Raw genomic sequence first — 22,295 nt, forward strand, 5'->3', positions numbered from 1 at the left:
GGGTAAAATTGTTCAATCCTATTTTCTAATTCAAAATGATTTCGCAGTTGGCTGAACGAGATTCGTTTTCATCGCGTTCTGATTACAATAAAATTCCTTTGTGCAAACTAATTGGATCGAACGTGAAAGCAAAGTTCATCGATTAAAATTGTTTGCACTTTGGAAAACCATGTAGTTGTCGTCGGAAAGTTGCTAGAGAAATGGCTGATTAATAGTGAAACTCTGGCCACGCGTACTACAAGACCCAATAACTATCGGTTTTTGTTCGCGCGTCGATCATTCCTCTCTCCAGAAGCATCCACGCAACTACTTGCCCTTCTTAATTAAGGATTGCTTAATACGATATCTGTAAATAGTTTTATATTTTCATTCAAATGTATCGTAATATATTTACTAGTAGTGAACAATTTTGCGTAAAGTAATCTCTATGGATCATTGAAAAGAAGAAACGGGCCTCTGCGGTATATCTACGATTTAATAAGATAACGATTGTTAAGGAGACACGGAATAACCATGATATGCAATCGCGTGTTTAATCGAGTGTTTGTATGTAAATCAAATAATTTCCATTTATACCCTATGCGAACAACGTTTAGCTGACAGAGCCAAAGATATCCGACGAATGGAAAAGAACACGTGCAAGACATTAAACGAACACTGACAACGAATCGACACAGACACTCTATCTGATTCGTAGATGAGACGACATTATCGTAGATTTGAATGTTCGATAACGTCGAGATACTGGAAATTAGTAGATTGGATCAATTACTATAAAATAAGTGTTGATAAAATAAGACGGGTTTAGCTGCGGTATATACGTTGGCGCGTGGTCGATCGTTACCGATTGTATCGTTCGGGATCGAAACCTTTAATTTCTTTAACAAATACAACCACAAAAGAGTTACCGTCACGACATCTTGGAAAAACGAACGAGTGAAACTTTCGTCGATGAAAGCGGGTGCGATTGTGTCGAGAAGAAAGGAATAAATTGAAACACGATAGTCCAATGCTGAAGTAACCGCGTCTAGGATAGAGTAAGGGTATAGAGAGAAAGAGAGAGAGAGAGAGAGAGAGAACTCGGTAAGTAGCCTCCGACAGAACTCGTGCCAAACAATTTGCAATGCTGAAGCGAAAAGTTGTCGAGCTTTACTGCAAGGAGGGTTTCTCACGAGGCCAACGAATAGAACGAGTTTGTCTTCGCCGTTGCGAGAAAGACGAAAGAGAACTGCCATCAAGCAGACGAACCAACTGGAAACTGAGGAACGAAAGAAGGAAAAGATTAACGAAACGAGGGTCTATCGAGTAATTGAACTGTGCTTTACATAAAATCGAGAGAGGCAGAATATATTTTTTGTTCCTTTTACTCGATCGGTTTACCTTCTTTTCCATACTTTAACCTTTTCTATTAGACTTATTTATATTACCGGAAACACAAGTTGCTTTGCATATTACAAATTCTAAACAGGCGCTACTCCCTTCCGTTTCTAATTGTAAGCTGGAAAAATAATAGCCAACAACTAAAAGTTTTCCAAATCGATTAAATATTTCATCGGAATATTTGATATTGAATATTGAAAGCAACGCTGTTCGATTGTTGTTAGAATTGTATAGTATCGATAAACCATCATATCGTAACACTATCTTAACACTTAATGCGATCAAAATATCAGGATATTTGCTCGATTAATATTACGATCGATCGATCCTGCTAATAACAAAAATTAAAATGTTTCGGTTTGTTAGCATAAAAAGTTAAAAATGGATCAAATTGTTTGAAAATTATAAGATTTCTATCGTCGATTAAGGATTATTTCGACTCTCGATTGGAATATACTACCGTATTATATACTATGATGCCGCTAAAGCATATCTTTGCGGGTTGTTCGTGTGATTGCCAATCTCTTCTATGCTCTATCCAATTCGTTCTTGTATTCTCATTCGGATTATCTTCTTGTGCTTTTTCATAACAATTTTTGTCTTACTCCAAAGTTTTCTATCTTCCGTTCGCGTATCGTGTTGTGACAATTTGGCAAAGATACGTGAAAATTTATCTTCTTCTTTTATTTATTATATATATTTATACGTATTTAGCGAGTAAAAGACATAGGCTGTGTGCAGAAGAAAAGAGATCGTTTTAATATCGATATACGTACTTTACTCGCAATTACAATAGAAATGGTTCTTATAGTTCGAATATACAGTTGTCGAATATACGGTTGTCTGTAAAGTGGTTTCTTCGATGCATGGTATGTGTCCGGTAACGTTTTCATGGGGCAAACATGTGCATGTGCAAACGATCTGTAACAGCCAAGTCACTCGTAAAGCGTAAAGGACACAGTGATGTAGTTGCGTAGAAAAATAGTTTAGCGGCTGGAATTGCTACGCTTGTGTAATAAAACGGTTGCCACTTTCCTGTGTAATTTTTCCGGGCACAATGAGTGCCGACAACGCGGAAATTCGTTGGTTAACGTCCTGCACTGCGGTAGTTTGTAACGCGAAATTATTACAACAATATGTCTAGATCTCGGAAGTGACTTCAGAAAAATACGCAAAGACAAAGGAAACGTTGATTAGTTCGTCGAATAATATTTGCATTAATTTGCAGCGAAACAAGGGAAGCTAGTTACAAGGAAAGTATGAGGCAGATGAGTAACGTTTACAGTTTATATAAACTTGAATTTCGAGAGCATCGTTGATGCCACCGCGCAATGTTTAAGAAACATTAATAGAAAATTAAACGTGTAATCTTGCAGTCGAGTTTCAACAGCGTTTCGATTATCTGAAATAATTAGAATTAAATGGTGTGCACTCAAAGCAATCAAATATTTTTTATTAAACGCCGTTCTAATAAAAAATCTTAACTCCTTACAACATTGTGTAATTGCTAAATACATGAATCGCTACGATACAAAGAACACTATATTTTTAATACTTTTGAATACTTTACAATAATTATCGATAGGTAGAACTGGCAAAGCGAGAAGAATATGTTTTGACCTAGTTGTGTTTCTATACTATATAACCTTTATTTACATCGATTAAACATTAAAAACTGTTTCTACTATACAGGTTGACCTATTTCGACCTATCGTTGCAAGTATTTCAAAAAATAAACCGTGTAGAAAGAATGCTTTTACAGGTATGTACATGCATACGTATGTAAAGTGCAAAAGAAGCATTATGAGATTAAAGATTGGATGTATTAAAGTCAGCTAAAGATCACATATATCACATAGAGTCATATTATTTTTAATACATTACGTGATGCAGTTTGTTATTTCATACGGATAAGTATTGAACAGCTTGTACGGGTCAATCATTGATTAGTTTAGGACAGGAGGATTATCTTAATCTTACTACGATACAGTCTCGATGAAATAATGATGATTGACTGGATAGACGAGTAAAATATTGCGAATTGAATTGATTCGTTTAAGTAATTCGACATACTATCAAAAAATTGTACTGTAAAAATAAAGGATTAGAGAAGAATTTAGTCATAATCGAGTACCTAGCGCATACAGCCTTGAATTTAATAATATCTTTCGCGATTGTGGAATATCTTGTCTTTTAATCTAACTCGTCACATGTTACATTAAAACTTGCGTTGCAACATTGTGTTCAAATCGTAACGTATTTTACACCGGTCATCAAATCCTTATTTACATCGTACGAATAAATCATTTGAAAAGCGTGGAGAAGTAAATGCATACTGCCGTTTATACACTCGGATATATTGTACAAACAATTTACTGGTACATTTGAATTTCTTCTAGAAGAGTAGGAAATGGTTCTGTCGCAAAACGTTCACACTCGCGGCAATGCATTGTATCTTGTAGAAATCGATAGAAATCGTTTGTAAGTAATCATCGTTCAAGAATTATCGATAATTGTACAAATAATAAAAGAGATAGCGAAGATAACGATACCGATGAACAAATTTAAACGGATTTGTTTACAGAACGAACAGACTTTTCAAATCAACTTCTAGTACGTACATGTGTATATCGTATATGAATACGGATACATGTAAATATATACGAGGAAAATTAGAGAAATTAGAACTAGAAAAAAAGATTTAAAAGGGACTTGAGGATAGAAATCCTTATACAGCACAGTATATAAATAAATAAATAATATAATAATATAATAATATAAATAATAATAAAATATATATCGATATCGATCGATATAGTTTTTCATTTATTTGAAAAATCACCTGTTTACTAAGAAACGTTCACAACTTTTTCTATATCATCCGTACTCTTATTTGCACGTAAGAAGTATTCAATATGATATAAATTCTTTTCAAAACTAAGAGGTCACAATCGTTATCTGTTAATCTCCGGTTTAAGTTCTTGCTGTTATCAGCAGAAAGCTGACCTGCCCATATTTTTCATCCACTTCAGTTTAACTTTTATACCGTTTCTCATTTTCTGGAATTATCATATATGAATTCATTCTCGTCTCATTTCCACTTGATTTGCACTCCATACCTTTAAGCTTCTTTTTTTCAATCTATTCCGCATTATCGCGCTTTAATCTAGTACATTGTTCTCTGTTCTCGTAATCAATGCTTTCCGCGCTTCGATAGATTCTCCCTTCTGCGCCTGATCTTTCCGACGTTTACATTTTTTAAAACTTTTAAAATATTTTACCTTGCCCGTTTCTAACATATTCTGACACGGAATATCAATCTTCTTTTTTGCTATTCTTTCACAACGCATGTAGGATAGAATCTCCTATGATGGATCAGAAATGTCGTCGTTTTACGTAAAAGCGAAGTAACATTTAACGAAATAAAATACGATATTATAAGGACGAAAGAAAAGGGACACATGGCATAGCTGTCGCGTAATGCCACATTCGTTTCCACTTTTTCGTCACGTTCCGTTTTCGTTCTCTCATCGACTCAAAATTTCACACATCTTCGCGTTCGTCCATCCTTACACGCATTCGCACGTTTCACGTCTCCGAAGATGACCGAAGACGAGTATATACATCGATAGAACCATCGTTATATCCGAATAATTTCATTAGTATGTACATACATAGTACTTGCATACTTTTTGACGTACTCGCTATCAAATATGCTTTTATCAGTATCATTTCATACCGATCACTTTGTTTAACCTTTAACGGTACTTCATATTTTATATGATCCGAAATACTTTTGCTCGATTTGAGGCGTCATGTCGGTTTGGATCGAGTTTTTTCCATGAATACCAAGACGCCTATTTTTCTCTTATATTTTCGAGAGATCCTCCCTAGTTGCTCTTCTTACAAAATTGAAACATTTTATTTTATTCGATTTTATCCATCCAAATGCATAATCGACCATTAAAGAAAAGAAAAAAAAAGTTAAACTGTCGGTTATCAAATTCCAGTTAACGCTAATCTTTAAGAGATAGATCAGTTTTGCCTTTTTTCGAAAAGCAAGACGCCCGATTCTTCAAAGTGACAGTGATTTATTTTAAGTTTGTAGCTTAAATCTAGATGCGAATTAAACGTAGATATGCATGTATATGAATTCTGGTTTGCGAGATTAAGTGCGTATATGTGTATGTTCCGGTGGCTACAAATTGTTAGTAATCGATTTGAATCCCTGGTAATCGAGATAACGCTAAGTAACGTATGGCAGTGGAAATTCATAGATCGAAGCTACATCATACATACTATATACATACATACAGACTGTATACATACATACATACAGACATACATATATCGAATCGACAGAATTAACTCCAGTAACCGTAACAGGACCACGTGCGTGTTTCGAGTAGTAGTCTGTTCTAATTCTAAGTATCGTAGAAGGAACGTAACTAGCATACATTAGAGCAAATCGATTTGTCCGGAGAACGTGTTTGTCGAAGACACGAAATACGTTCTTATTCGTATTATTAGACGTTTTAATAACCGACATGTCCACTATAGTCGTATTTCACAGAACAATCGTCATACTTTTGTTCGCTTAGACGAATCCTATCGTATAGAAGACATTGGGCATATTTATCGTTTCATACTCCGATGGATTTCGATGAGACTGATTTGGTTTCAAATCAATATCGATATCAAATAGCATTAACGCATCGATAACGTGTGCAAACGTTTGTAACTTTATGGTGTGTTTAGATATAATAGATAAAGTAATAGTTGCTCATGCAGATAGCAGTGTATCCAATGAATAGAAAGGGCGAATGTTAGTTTTTAAGGATGAGGCGAATTTTATGAGACGAATGACCGAAGAAGTAACGAAAAAAGTGGTGACAACCAGAGCTATACCATGCTACAAGGTATAATCCGTAAGGTTTTAGGTTGGTGAAAGAAATATAGCGAGATAGCGAAATCGGGCATCGAATTTTACGTGTTTGAACATCTTGACGAGGGAATTGACAGAAACCTGAGAAAATAAGGGCTGCAAACCTCAGTCAGAGACGCACCAAGTGTACAGTATCTTAACTTTGATTCGGTCTATCGAGAGGCAGGATATTGCGCAAAATAAAATCCTTGGTGGTACTGTATCGATCGGTGTCGATACTTGATTACTTGTGACTTTAACCGTGTAGAATATCTTTGTATACCGGAGATTTCACGGATCGTAATATCAATTACCTAAATTACTTTCTATTACAAGTTATTATTCGCAACGTAGAGACGAAGTTTTATGGGCATTGCGTACTAAGAAAGGTCAACCGTATCGATAAGTTTTAAGTAACAGTATCGTTGCAGTTACGATTTTATGTGTATGCGCCGTTTAGCTTTACGATGACCATTCATCGTCCAAAGTAGAGCTGTTGGGACATCGTTGGTTTGGAATCGGAGGAAAAGTCCAAGACACGACGACCCTCAAAACCGTCCAGTCAGACTCATCGTCTAGCCAAGTCTTGTCGCGTCTCTTTCTCGGCAATAAGGCCCGCGACAAGCAGCGCGTTTGTCACGTAGAAAACACAGGAAATCACGAAATTAACAAATCATCGGTGATCTCCTCGTGTCGTAGTTCGAACGTTTCGCAAGTAAGGTAAAGGACTCGGACTTTAGATATGATCAGACGTGGCTATACCGTTACCATCTGGTTATTGTTTCGATGGATGTTTCGTCTATTACTGTTTCCGAGTCTGTAACACGATAGTAGGCAGAGAAACACCAACAACAACAAGAGGTATACGATAGCAGAGACTTTTTCGAAGAGAGCACGGAACGAGAGAAAAACTTTGTCGGAGAGACACCATTGCCAAGTACAATAATTAAAATAGAAGCGAAGGAAATCGTTATAATTTAATAGAATTTAACTTGCTTACATTATTTCGATCACCTTGTATGACGCAAGAATCGTCTTTTTATTCCGTCATTTAGCCTCGCGTGATATCGCGTTCTAGAGCTACAGGTCACTGAAATCCTCTAATCATGCGCTATTCTATCGCGAATAAAGAACATAGATAATTATTTAGAAAGCTATCGCCATCATAGGTTTCGATGATTTCTTACGATGTTGTCGGGGATATGATTCTGAACAACTTTTTTCTATACATGTAACCACCGCTTGGGACTTAGATACCAAGGCATTCGTAAAACTCTGCCTATGCAAAAAAACCACTACAGCGAATTAGTATTGACCGGATAAAATGATCTAACCTAAACCTAACTCTTGTCTTTTCTTTATAGTATATTATAAACATAAACGTAAGTTGGGTGAGCTTGGTTATTTCGCGGATCCTTAGGAAGAAAGTCCGAAACTGCAACGCGCAACTGCATACACGGGGCTCTAAGAAATGTCTGTTACAACTGAATTAAAAGTAAATATCATCCATGTTTGAGCTTGTTGATTTATACAGATAGCAAGAAAGATCTATAGCGAAGTAACATTATCAAAGAAATTTCTTACAGTCCCGTATACTCAATTTATGAACGAGATTTTCCCACAGGCTGTTCGTTTAGACGCCTAAAGTATGATACAAAGATAAAAAGATCGATGACTGATGGATGTAAACAGATCGTCAAGCGGCGAACGAAGCGGCAAAACGTGTCGATTATACCTGTGACTGTGTCACGGATACACGCATATGGGCAGGATTCAATGTGCCGTAAAGGCAGTATTTCGCGAATATCCCGGTAACTAGGGTCGAGCAACGGTCACGTGTATGGGAAAAGGTCGTTGTCGTTCAGAATTATGCTCCCGGCAACGAAATCATCGGAATCATAGGAATTGTCGGAATCGTCGGAATCGTCGGAATCGTCGATGAATGAAAAATCATCGAAATCAGTGGCGAGGGGAGACTACCAAATAATTACCGTAATCTAACTCTGTGCATGCGTGTAAAAAGATTACCGTTTGATTTCAACGGTAAGCGTTTTCGCATTCGTTAAATTAACCCGTTTCGAATTTTATACGTTTATCGTGGTCGGTGATGCCGATAAAAAAAATAGACATCGTCTATAATAATAGTTTATATAGTAGCTTTAAACGATAATCAAGGACTAATATCTTTATGTTAATAAACGTTGCACGCTACCGTTTGTGATTCGATAACATAACTGTGAGGAGCAACAAAGTACACGTATTATACACTGTATACGAAGACAAAAGCACAGTCGCGACTCGAACGTTATTGATAGCCGATGTATTAAATAACATACACAAATCCTTTTATAAATTTTGAAATCATACTGTAATTTCAATATGGCACGATAAGACGAACGATTTCGTTATAAAAGAGTGCAAAATTATCAATGGTGTATTAAAATTATATTATACATACATTATCAGTTTATATACATACGTAATACGTTGCGTACTTTCAAAAGCCTTTAAGAAAGAGATATCTGTAAAATACGATCTTATATTAATCTCTATTGCATAGCAATATACTATTGAAAGAAATTCAGCAAAGCATAAATTTACAAGAAACGCGCAAAGACTAATAAATTACAAGTCACTGTTGTAATAAGATCATTGTTTGAAGCAACGGTAGAGATGGCGTAGTGTCACGCGACATTCGAAGGTAACGGTCGCTGTCCAAATATGCATAAGGATAACGAATATGTAGTTCCCGCCGGGCATTAAATATCTAGCATGGTGATTACGGTTAAGTTATTAATTAGATTATTAGATCACGTTTTAGAATATTTTGTAAGATCGATACAAGCGACGAATCCACGTGGACAAACAATCACATTTTCTGGCACGTTGAAGGGAATGATGACTGCCGCCCCGTAATACAATACTGCACAGTATTGGATACACCGATCTACGGAACAAGTAGAGTCAGAACTCGGTATTCTTGCTGGTAACAGCTTCCAGATACCTGGATTAATGCAATAGAGGGTAGTTGGGATTAGAGGCAATCGGACGGGTGCTTCACGTAGTTACCTTCTGGCAACGAGGCCTGCTAATTCCTAAGATAACTCTTTGGCAAGTGATTGCGAATTAAATACTATGTGCCAAACTTGAAATATTAAAGATCGTCGATTTAGAAAGTACTTTTCCGATTTTGCAAATGAAACGTTTTCCGTTCGTCCTTACACTGTGAAAGGCGTATGCAAATGTATCTTTAATTCGAAATAATTTCAACCTATAGAGCTCGGATAGAGCATCGTAGCGCGTTACAAAATGTTATAAATTATTATACACCTTCATTATAATTGAACAAAAATTATGCTGTAATTTTCATTGTTGTTTAAGAATGAAATAAATTTGATGAAATTTGATGAAATTTGATTAAATACGATATACGTTAAAATGTTACGATGTAATGATATCTGTATTCGTTAAATGAAAAGTCATGTTTGATTAATGCTTGAAAATTGATTTCGGCTTTAGAAGACATTTAGAATTCTGTGTATATTAGGAGAAAATGAACATTCAGTCCAACTAAACAGCCCAATTCGAGAAAATGCTCGCGAAACGCCTGATTTCTAATTCGTTGGAATTTGCAAATGCAGACTTACGATGCTAGTTTTGAAAAACCGCTACACATTGCGATACGATGTGCGATAATGCGCGTGTAGAAAATTAATTGAATCCAGGATGATTGTTGCGAGCTAGAGCTTTTAGTTTTTGCACTACTTTAGTTTTTGTACAATGATAAGTGACTTACAGAAGAAGCTCTGGTGGTAATTAGTCAGAATCTTTCCCGTCTCGTTAAACCTATCAGAGTATCGTTTCTTTCCCCAAGGCGGATCAGTCGATTCCTTCGCAAAAACAATTGTTCGTAAAGAACCACTATTTCGACCACTGATGCAAAATCGAAAAACCACTAGTGCAAAATTTCTTCCTGCAATTCGACATTCTCCCCCTCCCTCTCTTTCTTTATTATCTTCGCTGATTTATGGCGATACATATATAATAAATAAATATACATATATACACGTAATAGGATAAAAAGAAAGAGAAAGGGAACTAAAGTTACAACAGTAACATTTTCAGCGATAAGCAAATGTATACTATTACTTTGTTTATTAAAATAACTATGTACAGTAATGTGTACATGTAGTAGCAACGTGTCCACAGTATGAATTCATTTCTTGATGCTTTTATTGGTAAGTACATATGTATTTCCATATACGTGTATATAAACTGTATGTATGAAAATTCCGGTCACATTCTTTCCATTGTATTGCTTTAAATTGTACATTTTATATTCGAAATATATTACACTGTAGCTAGTTTCAACACAGATCGTCAATAATACTGTGATTTGATTCTGCGTTTAATCGCTATCTAGCCATGAAAATGGCACAAGACTATTTACTTGTAGTAATTAAATATTACGGCAAATGTATCATATGTATATGTATGTACAAGTAACACTATCGACCAAATTACTTATTTTTATACCGAAGGTATTAAAATTTGAATTAAATATTTGGTCAGATTTTATTATTACATCGTTTGTGCTAATCCGAGCATAAAGGAATTAAATCTGTTTTATTTATTTATTTTATACAATTAAAATAAATAATTGATTGTACATAAGATATTAAATTAACGATTTAAGTAGAAAGAGGGCATTATCAAGGTATTCGTTAAAATGAATCGATAACTGACATTATCTAGCGACGGAAACGCATGAATTCAACGTCAGCTGACAGTAAGAACATATGGCGATCGATTAAGATCGCTGCGCGTCAACCGAATTAATTAAATTCGTTATATCGATCGACAGATGTATATCGTGATGAGTGAAGTCATCAAATAGAATTATATTATATTATAGTGTAGTAGATAGCGTAATGGCTGAAAATTTATGAATTACCATAGCAAATATATTCTATCGGGGAATATGCAAATATCAAATGCTTCGAAATCAACACGATTCTAGTTTCGTCTCGTACAAATTTACGTTTAAACGGAAAAGACACAAAGATATAACGGTACTATTATAACGGTATCATGCTAAATGTCAATTTTAGTAAACAATGCTTGCGTACATTGAGCGCAATGCATTCCACTTCGAAGCGTGAATGCGATGCGCACAACTTGTTCTCAAAGTAAAATGACACAAACGTTAAAAGCATCGAAACAAAAATGTTCTAACGCTGCTAGCAATCTCATACGTCCCACTGACTCGTACACTTCGTGCACACTAGCGAACGTGTGCGTGTCTACTTTTCCAAAAACATGACCATAGCCCGTCATATCTAGTCGATATTATAAAAAAAAAAAAAAAAACAGCTACAATAAAACACGCCAAAACCGTTTCCAAAACTAAACTTTCGACATTTTAGCGTAGACTACGTTCGTTATCTCGATGTTCCATTTATAATTGCAACGACCTAATCACTTCTTAATAAAATCAGCAATTACAACACTGACAATATCAAAATGTGACGAATCACTACTGTCATGTTATATATCGTTTTATTTTGCTAAACACTATCAGTACTAATTGCGGAGACTTTTAAATATTACAGGGCGATATTAAACTTTGTCAAACTTGGAAATTCGTCTATTTTCACCAGCATATTTGCCGTTGCGTTGCATGCACGATACGCGTGTGATACAAAATTTCGAAAATTATCAAACGCTAGGTGAAATTTTACTCTTTTTGGGCATATTATACGAGTAAAAGGAAACGAAAGAGAGGAGATAAAAAACAGAATGCAACCTCGAATGTTGCAGTATTGTTCAAAGCCTCGTCATCAGCCCGAGGAAGCATCGCAAAGCTCTCGACAGTTTCAGCAAAAGCTGTTTTCACGTATGTACGTAGTGTACGAAGCTACGGGTGAATCTATCCACGGCCGTATGGGAACCGTAAACTGCACGATCCATTGGGGTGGACGAAAGAAACAGAGGGTGCACGAGTAAAGGTCGGTGACGCAGTAACGCCACAACTCCCTACGTACGTGTCCCTACACGTAGCACATAATTCGCCGACCACGCCTCGATGCTTGTGACTACAGTGTGAGTGCGTGCGTATCTACAAATTCGCATGCACTCGTCGACGCAAACACGCGTGCGACCTCGATTCGATTGCACGTAAGGGTCTCGCGACGCACAACAGCAACAGCCTAGGGTTGCGTCTCCGCTTGGGTTAAAACAAGTCGAAGAATAGGCGTGACAAAATCCTTGACTTTACAATACGATCTACGAACGTCGTATGTATCGATACGCACGTATAATAAGCACGTACTTGTCGCGAAATGTGAATAGTATTTGGGAATAGTTTTTGCCAGTGCAAACAAAATAACGAAACTCGAGAAATTCATAATATCTATTTGTATACATGTATGTACATACTATATATAAAATACATCTTATACCGGCTTGGGCTGTTATATTTTATTGTATCTATCAATTTATTATCGCCTAAAAGATGGTCTGATTGCATCGTGTGTTGATTTGTTTTAATCAAAATGGCGATATTTGTACTATAACGAAGCAAAAATTGTAAAAGTTTCGTCTTTCATCGATTCAAATGACGTCTCGTCGATTCTCACTCCCACCTTATAATATCTTACACTGCTGTGTGATTTGATAGCGATTTCGATCGTAAGAATTGGTGGAGATTTTGTGACCCTTTGAATTGCATTTTCCGAGGCATTACCGATTTAGTATACCCATTCGAGTAGTGTATAAGAAACCATGCTAATAAAAAAATTACGAAAGGAGGACGGCCAATCGAAAAATATAGTATTGTAGTTAATGAAAGTTTATTATTGCTCGACATGTCTCGGATAATATCCATCTTCTTTTTTATTTTATCTCATTTAAGTGAGTATCACTAATACGCACCTACATTCGCGTATAAAATATAAGCAGTTGAATCACCGTTATTTATTGCATAAAGAAATTCTTTTCTTTTCTTTTTTTTTTTTTTTTGTAAATCCAATTGCGCTTTTCGTAATAAACATTATTAATATTTATTTATGGAGATTCAGTCCTTTTGTTTTTCCGGTCGGAAGAGTAGCATCAAAATGCACGAGAAACGCGAATATTACTTTTCGGAACAAATAGCATCGTTTTGATTTTCATAAATCCCATTGAATTACACTCCTTCTTTATTACGTGCAACAGTTTGTAACTACATATATCTACTACGACACGTATATATCTAAAAACATAAGTGAAAGTAAATTATAAAACAACGGAACGACGATCTGTGTGTGTGTGTGTGTGTGTTTTAGATCGGCACGATGCGACGGAGCGAGAAGCATTTTAAAAAGAAATATTTTTATGAAACATATCTGTATACGTTTCGTATCGTATGGTGGGCAGATACAACGAAAGATCTGTATCACGGCTTGCTTTCACTTGAAAGTAGATAAGGTTTTCATCAACTCGTTTAATTCTTCGTTATTGCGCCCTACTTTATTACAAAAGTATTATTGGACCTATTTTATTACAAAGCAAGTTTCAGAGAGACATTCATTTTCTAATTTCTATTGAGGTTTGATGTTCTATATTATATTTATATGATATTTTATATACATACAATTAACTCAAAATATATTCATATTTACCTAAAACTAGAATTTCTTTCTGTCATTGGTAATTTATTGTGAAATTTAATATTGCGCCTGTTTAAAAGTTGCAAGATATGCGAGAACTCGTATATGGTTATCGATAGTTTTAAAATTCTTAACAATTTGTATGAACCTAATCTATGTTTACAAACGTGGTAAAATACGATAGTAAAATATGTATGATATGTATATAAAACAATATGCATAGGTGCGCTAATACACAGCCTAGTAAAAGAAACACGAAGTTGGCATTATTTTCGAGCTACTGATTCATCATATAAATGACTTAATAATATATGTGTAAAGATAAGATACAGAGATAATGCTCGGATCTTTAGACGAAAGGAGGTGAAAGAAATCTGTATATACAGAATAATTTAGGAAAAAACTCGTTTCGTTTATATTTGCTAGATTATGCGTATAGGTTATATATTGAATTTTGTACGAAAAAGTAAAATTCGTTGACCGTAGATAACATAATAACGCGACATTTTAACACTTTTACAAGCTCGAGTTCAACGTATGAATATATGTAGATTCAGAGTTCAGAGGTAACTTTCTCAAAGGATCTCGAAGCGTATCGATCGGACTAGGAGATTCTTTTCTGATTTCTAACCATAGATGCTTTTACCTTTTCGTCATGAATACGCACGCGATACGTACTCGTATATGTAGTTTTATCGAATACAGACTTTTGTGGAGCGAAGCCTGTATACGTGTACGCAAGACTGAAGATACTTTGAAATTTTGATCGGTGATTTCCAGAAACGTGATGCGATCTTGGATGAAAATGAGGGTACTTGATTCGTACGAACTAATCACGCAGGTAATATGGTCGCATGGGTCACATCATCTGTTCAAGAGTTCACCCGTTACAAAGTACAGCTGCAAGATTCTGTTAAATAGGGAAATCACAAATCCTTGACCATTTGTCTGTTACATATTCGTAAAAATAAATGTACGTGTGTATGCTCTATATCTTTTGACAACGAACGTCCCATTGTTACACCTTGACCGTAGAAGGCAATGGCAGATTCGAAATTGGAATGAAAATATGTATAAAAATATGAATGAAAATCAGACTAACCTTGAGCGTAGACAACACACAAAAAAGCGACGACGGTGGCGAGGACGTGACACCACATTATTTTTCCCTTTTTTCACTTCTCTTCTTGAACACACCCCGTTTGCTTCTTTCCCCTGTATCCAACGTTGTTTCACTTTCCACGCGAGCTCACGAATCTGTCGGTTTCTTTGCGCAAAAGAGAAGGACGCACTGTGTTTTAATCGTGTTTCCGACGTATCGCGTGCCGGTTAATCGACGGGGTTTGTTTCGACCAGGCCGTAACTCGATCATTTAACGTCACGAAAGATCCTATATTCACTCATATCACCCGCCGTTCACGTTTCGTAAGATTTCCGCTACACTGTTTTCGTTTCTTCTTTTACTGTGCTATTTCTAGAATTCCCCACTAATAAACAATCGGTATTTTTAAGTAGTCATCCGTCGCGATTCTCACTTTCGCGCGATTCTTCGGGAAACTCTCCTCGACATACTCTGTTTCTGCATTCTGGAATGTAAGTAACGTCACGTATCAGACTTGGATAAACAAAATTATAATTAGATTTTTATCAGAACGATATTTAACATTTACTAATATTACAACAATCTTGCTAAATATTAAAGCAGTATACGAATACGATGCAACAATTTATTCGTAAAGCATACATGGTCACTGTGTATCTTAATTCAAAATAATACACTACGGAACGAAATATGCTTTGTATAAATTCGACGGTCGAAAAAGATTACTTGATGCGAAAATCACACCATGTAACATTCCGAATTTACTTATATATTACATAATAACTAACAAAATTACTTATAGTATTGTGTAAAAGGACTACATACATGGCATGTATAACGTATGTATAACGTAAAAACGTATCAACCAAGATTCAAAAGAAAAGCTCTTTCGAATGAACTCTATTACAACACTTTAACGACAGCTTGTGTATAAGTTATGAAACGAATATATTTAATTGATAAATACGTATATTCGTACGGCCGGTAATACGTAAACAGCATAACTTTCTTGTACGATTAATGCGCCAAACACATGACGTGACTCAATGGACGAAAGTCTATTGGAATTAAATGCGGAGAGATGACGAAATTATTGCGCCGTTATGACTGATTCGACAAGGATATCGGTTATTTCAAAACGCTCTGACTTTTTTCCACGAATGCGATCGCAGCAGTTTATCCCGCGTTGAGAAAAGGTATTGAATGCTTTTGAATTTTAAAGATCACGGTATTCTCGCAGATATATTACGCTAGAACTATACACACCACAATTACGTCGATAAAACAACAAAGATATTTCCAATCATCTTCTATCAAGACATGATTCTTATTCAAACGCTTTGTGTTTGTTCAAGTTGTCCAATTACAAGTATCGAAAAATTCAAAAAGATTTAATAATGTGAAAAACATTTTGATGAAAGGTTGTTTATGTAAATTGTTACGTACAGATATCGATGTTTATCAGTCATGATTCCATATCGAAAATTTGTTCGATCAGAGGAAGGAAAAACCGTATTGATAGGAAATAAGAAATAGGAATGAAAGAACTATCGTGAAAGAAAGTTGGCAAACCGAGTGAGCAAACTCGGTAGAATCAAAATACTCGAGTATACCGTAATACGGAGCAATAGAGGGTAGAGCCGAAGAATTTTTGGCCAGAATCTCCTCTGTTCGAAAGCCTGCTCGAAATTGAGAAAATTGTTATTTAATAAAATATATCTATATATAATTGCGTATAATTTATACAGTTGTAACATAATAGTAATAATCATACGGAGAATTTCTAATCATAGGGATGTGAGTTGCGATAAAAACTTTCCTCTTCCTGTGTTTCATGCTACTGCTTTTCGCTTTCTGTCTGTTTCGTTATCGACCCTCTTTCTCGATACCACGGGATACGACGCGAATATGCTAACGGCATATTGAAAAGGCAACTCGACTTTTCGATGGATTTTATCGTCGATGATTGATGAACATGGAACACGTATCTCTCTGTGCAACCTTATAGCGTAACTCTAACAGTGTGTTATGCTTTCGCTTACAAATCAAATACCACTAGCAAGGCTTCCGTTGCTTCTTCCTTTTCTACCAACTTTCCTTTCAACCTACGCCATTGTCGCTAGCCACCCTAAATCCTCCTACTCGCGTTCTGGCACTCTGGGCCGCAGCAAGACATAATTGAATAAAACTGCTAAGTGATTAATTGTATGAACCTTCGCGGTGCTCTTCCTTGCCAACTAACTTCGTACTCGACTTTAAAGGACATTTACCGCGTCATTTCACTTTTTCCGCTGTTTCAATATACACGCGTACCTTGATTCGACGGAATTTCAACCTTATTTATCCTCTATTCACAATGCACATATGTATTAGCATCCACTCGTATTCATTTATCAATTACGACGTAATATTAACGTTATTAAGTTTATAACACAACATAACACGTATCTCTGGCATTTATTGAGACGTGTCAATTGTACGAGCACCAAATGATATATTACAAATAAAACCACATCCAAATATAATTGTACAATAAATAACACGAGAGAATTATATTTCAGCAATGTGATCGAACGTAACATATAATTGAAGAATATCATTTTTTCGAGTGTATAGATTGGTACTATGAAATTCCATTAAATTCGAATGTGATAAATGTTCAATTCTAAAAAATTGTTGATTATTTCGATGAATTTTGTTGTTTTCATGTATACGTACATATTTTTCCATTAGTTTTTAAGTTAATGTAGAAAGATTTCTCGATAACAATGAACAATAACGCTTGCCCTTGTTCATTGGAAATCGTTATACGGAAGAAGTTTGAATTGAAATATACAGCTGTGCTATATTCTGTTTGTATCGCAAAATTATTCTCCTATTATTGTTCTTGTGTTACTATACTTTTCATAATCGTTCTTCCTATGATGTACATTTTATAATATTTGAATGATTTTCGCAGAACCAGTAAGTTTTACTATATAGTACATAAGGACACAATCGTAAACGAAGTTTCCGAGTGACTAATTTGCGGTAAAACGATGCACAGGCAGCTGTGGTTAAGAATAGGGTAAAAGCTAATAGGATTGCCGAACGTGCGAAATAATACAGAAGAAGACGTATCCAACTATGTAGATATGTATATGTATACTACAGAAATAAACGGAGGACAGTTTCCATTACGTTACGGTAGAAAACGATAACTTTCGACGCGTAATAAACTGAAAATACAGAATATTTGAACTTTTCACTGACATTTATGAAACATTTTCTCTTTATCTTAAATATCTATGATATTATACATAAATCTATAGTTTTTGCAAATGTGCTGTTATTCGTCAAGTTGTTGCAAATAAAAGATTTACACGTGCAACGATATTTGCGTGAAAATCATTTAATTTGAAGAGAGATGTTGTTAATTTTGATACGAAGTAAATGTATTTCCGGCAAGTTATTCTCTTCTTTCTTAAAAGTGGAGATTTTCGCGCAACGAATTATACTGGCCTCCTTTCATATCTACGCACATCGATACCCGTGTATCAATCGTATACGTAGAATTACAGATACGATGTACAATTTAATGTAAAACTAAATTCTATTTTGCTAACTGTAAAAACGCTACGTACTTATGATAACGATAAACAATTATACTTGGATACTAATTATAATTGGATTCTAATCTCCACTTTTTACTTTTACTCGAGTTATATTCATTGGCAATTTACATTTCTTTTACAAATAATTTCAAGGAAAAAGCTGTATGATTTATAGTTTGGATTACGCTATCAAATCGAATTTACTTGTTCGCCTTCTCACGTCTAGATCCGGTCGAGTTTTACTAGTTTAAAACTTGGCACAAGAATAGAAGAGGTTTTGATTCGCTGGAAAGGAGGAATCAATGAATTTACTGGATTTCAGGAAAGTTTCGCATCTCTGAAACTAAAAAGCAACTAGTTTCATTCGAGAAACACAAGTTCCTCTCAGTCGGTTTTCCGTCGAAAAGATTTGTCACCAAGTGCCAAAGATTCACACTTTTCAGTTTATATTTCATTGTGAGTTGTACGACCCAACGAATGCAAAATCGAAACCACAGTGATTTTTACTAACAGCATCTTCCAACTTATATCGTAAGAAACGGACGTTTTATCAAATTCGTTTGAATTTATAGAAAAAGTTTTAGTAGGATTGTACTGCATCTTCAGGTGGACTTACAAACATTAAACACGTTAAGCGAACGTATAACGATACGTATAACCGTGTAAAATAGAAACGCTTTTTGTCGGTTCCTGTGGTGTTTATCTATAAAATTCGGTGGAACTCGGAACCCCGAGTGCGAAAAACTTTATTAAACGTCGACGTCATCGTGCTTCGTTCGCATTATCCCTTCCATCCGTGTTACACCGGTGGAACGATGGAACGGTGGAAGTTACCGCACCGAATCGAATTTGCTAATACGCCCAGCAGCCCAGAGGGACTTTACTCGTCGCGCGGTAGGAAACGTTGTCCAGGTTATTTAGCAGGGAGAGAAACATCACTTCTAACAACTTATTTACTGAAAACGTTTATAAGCGATGTTCGCGTCAAGAAGGATTTAGATTCGAATGCGATTCTCCGCTCGTCGCGTCGGTTCGACAATTTTCACTTCCTGCGTTAAATCGATATTATTCATTTCCCTGAATTCGCCAGATTATTCGTTATTATTTAAATCTCTATTTTGATAAATAAATATATACATATACATATACGACGAAACAATTAACAATTTTTATAATACAAATGTACTATATATATCTACGTATATATTAACAGCTATTTATTATCATACAAACACGTAATTTAAAAGAATAATCGAGCTCTTGTTACTTTCTCAATTTTTCTAACAAGCAGTGGATATTCTAATAGTAGTCGCATTCTAATGCAATCCCTAAGTTCGAGTATATCCTCCGATTAACGCAATCTATATATACCGCGCATTAAAGAAGATTAAAGAAGATTAAAGAATTTGAACTTCTAATGGGTACTTTGCGTAATGCGATAGTCGTTTTCAATAAGTATATTTTAACGCATTCCTGCTAATAATTCGTTAATCCGTAACGAATCGAACGAAAGAAATGCAACAGAACGATTAGACTATTAGACGGTTTTATTCGGAAACGTTTGAGAGTATATATCGAGTGAAGCATGGAAGCTTCATCTTTTCAGTCAGTTTCATCTTTTCCTATCTACAAATAAATACGTATATATAAATATTTTAACAGAGTCTTTGTATCAGAATTGAAAAAGATTTTGACAGAAGTTGACAGAACGACAAGAAAGTTGTTAAGGTTATTTAGTTAAACGATACGTATCTATCTTTAAAGTATGTGATCGATGAAATTCACGACTTTGGTATAAGGACGAAATCACTATAAATTCTCGCGAACGGCAACGAATTGTTCATTCGAACGAAGATAGGAATCGCATACGTTTATACTTTGTCAAAATCTAGGTGCTCTCGATTCATTTGGAAACACTTGTCGGTATCACCCAAGTCAGAGTATCGAATGGCTGAAAAACGTTCTCTTCTTTATTTTTCTTTTTTCTATTTTCTTTTTTTCGTTCCACCACAGCAAATCAATACGAATTAATTCGTCGATAAAAGTATCGTATCGGTGGGAATTTTGTGTGCCACCAGATCCTCAATTACCGAACGGTCGACCGAGAAAAACTCGTTGAACTCGTTAAGCCGCAGCGGCGGTCCTGTTACCAATCCCAACGCAACGATTCAACGTCGAGTAAGATTCGTACGAGGATGAAATCACGGCAAGGGTGTATCTGGCGGTAACGTATCCGAAGTCACGTATGCTCTAGGTTGTTCGATATCGATAAATGAAATGAAAATAAAAATTGATGCTAGAGTGGAGGCTACGAAGCGAACGACTGTAAATTGTAAGACAGAGGTCTTTTCTTTATACAATTTCCTGTCATCTTACATACTGTCGTGTGACATATAGACAGAATAGAACGACAAGGTATCGGCAAGGAAATAAATCGAGTCGGTTCTCTTTTTCCTTCTCTTTATCGTCGAGTAAAATATAGTTACAAAAATTACAGGTATCGCAAACGTGCGATTACAATTGCACGCATCCCAATCGCGAATCAAATTCGATAACACTTATAGTCTATAGAAGAATGCTCGAACAAAACAATGTATGTATTTAATTAAATGTCGAACATATTTGAGACTGCAAGAACGAAAAAGCGGAAAACGTGGAATATATATATTGTAGAAAGTTTTCGTTAAATCGTTAGCGTCAAAGTGGGAAACGATAGGGATTGAAGAATTCTCTGTTAGATTATGATATTGGTAAATGATCGCACGGTATTCGATTAATGTTAATACATGGTCGGTAGAAAGGGTAAAAAGTGAGCTCCAATGGCAAGATAAAATCGGGACCAAAATTTCTGTTATTTTTCCGCAGTTAATAAGAAAAACAGCGAAGAAAGAAAAGGAAAAGAACGAGAAAAGGATAATAATAACGTAAAACGCGATTCCTTTCGGCCAAGTTCATTTTATGGCCATTAGATAGAGAAATGCGGCTGTTGCCTATGGGAACAAAAAGAATACGAAGAACAGAGGAGGAAATGAAACTCGGCAAAGCAACTGCCTTCGGTAAGTTCGAACTTTGGAACATTTTACATAAATTTGTTCACCCATCACAAGTTAAAAGTTTCTTCAATTCCGTCTCCTCACCGATATGCGTGGTCGAAAAGAATCTTGAGAAAAATTCACTTGCCCCGGTTACGAGATTTATCCTTACGAACTCGGATATATGTTTGTGTATATACTAATATACTATATACGTGCACAGAACAAGCCCAAATAAATACATATGTACTAGCAAAGCTGAAAGTACGCGAACGCTCGCGACCGTCGCGGGCTGAATACTGGCGCGTCGTGCCACCCGGACTTTTAGTTCCCGGCGCTACCGAGAAGCGTCGCGACGCTTCTCGCGCCCCACTCCGTGCTTCAGCCCTTGGTTCGCGTCAGCCGGCCGGCCCTCTCAAATCGTCCGGCACGTTTCACGGTATCCCTCGGTTCGCCTCTCCTCGTTTCGCCTCTCCTCGTTTCGCGACGCCTCGCCGCGCCTCGCCTCGCCGCGCCTCGCCTCGCCTCGCCTCGCCTCACTTCAACCCACCCCATCCCACCTCCCACCGCTTCGCCTCACCTCGCCCAGACTAGCCAAGCCAAGCCTAGCCTCGC

The 22,295-nt window shown here is 36.1% G+C and overlaps 1 protein-coding gene across 9 annotated transcripts in view; it reads right to left on the reverse strand.

The window, feature by feature from the left end:
- The window catches only part of LOC117237610 (synaptogenesis protein syg-2-like), a 93,530-nt gene extending 71,538 nt beyond the window's left edge, over positions 1–21,992 (reverse strand). For 4 of the 9 annotated variants that reach the window (XM_033501751.1, XM_033501748.1, XM_033501756.1 and 1 more), the window contains exons 1-2: positions 21,786–21,992; positions 15,056–15,539 (exon numbers count right to left, since the gene is read on the reverse strand). In XM_033501751.1, the coding sequence (XP_033357642.1) occupies positions 15,056–15,113 (58 nt within the window). In that variant the 5' untranslated portion in view covers positions 15,114–15,539; positions 21,786–21,992. Of the gene's footprint in view, positions 1–15,055; positions 15,540–21,731 lie in introns of all 9 variants that reach the window. The other 5 variants (XM_033501757.1, XM_033501754.1, XM_033501752.1 and 2 more) reach the window with 3 other exon arrangements.
- Positions 21,993–22,295: the final 303 nt, after the last annotated feature.

Source organism: Bombus vosnesenskii, unplaced genomic scaffold, assembly GCF_011952255.1.
Source record: "Bombus vosnesenskii isolate JDL3184/JDL3185 unplaced genomic scaffold, Bvos_JDL3184-5_v1.1 scf7180000013383, whole genome shotgun sequence".
Classification (NCBI taxonomy): Eukaryota; Metazoa; Arthropoda; class Insecta; order Hymenoptera; family Apidae; genus Bombus; species Bombus vosnesenskii.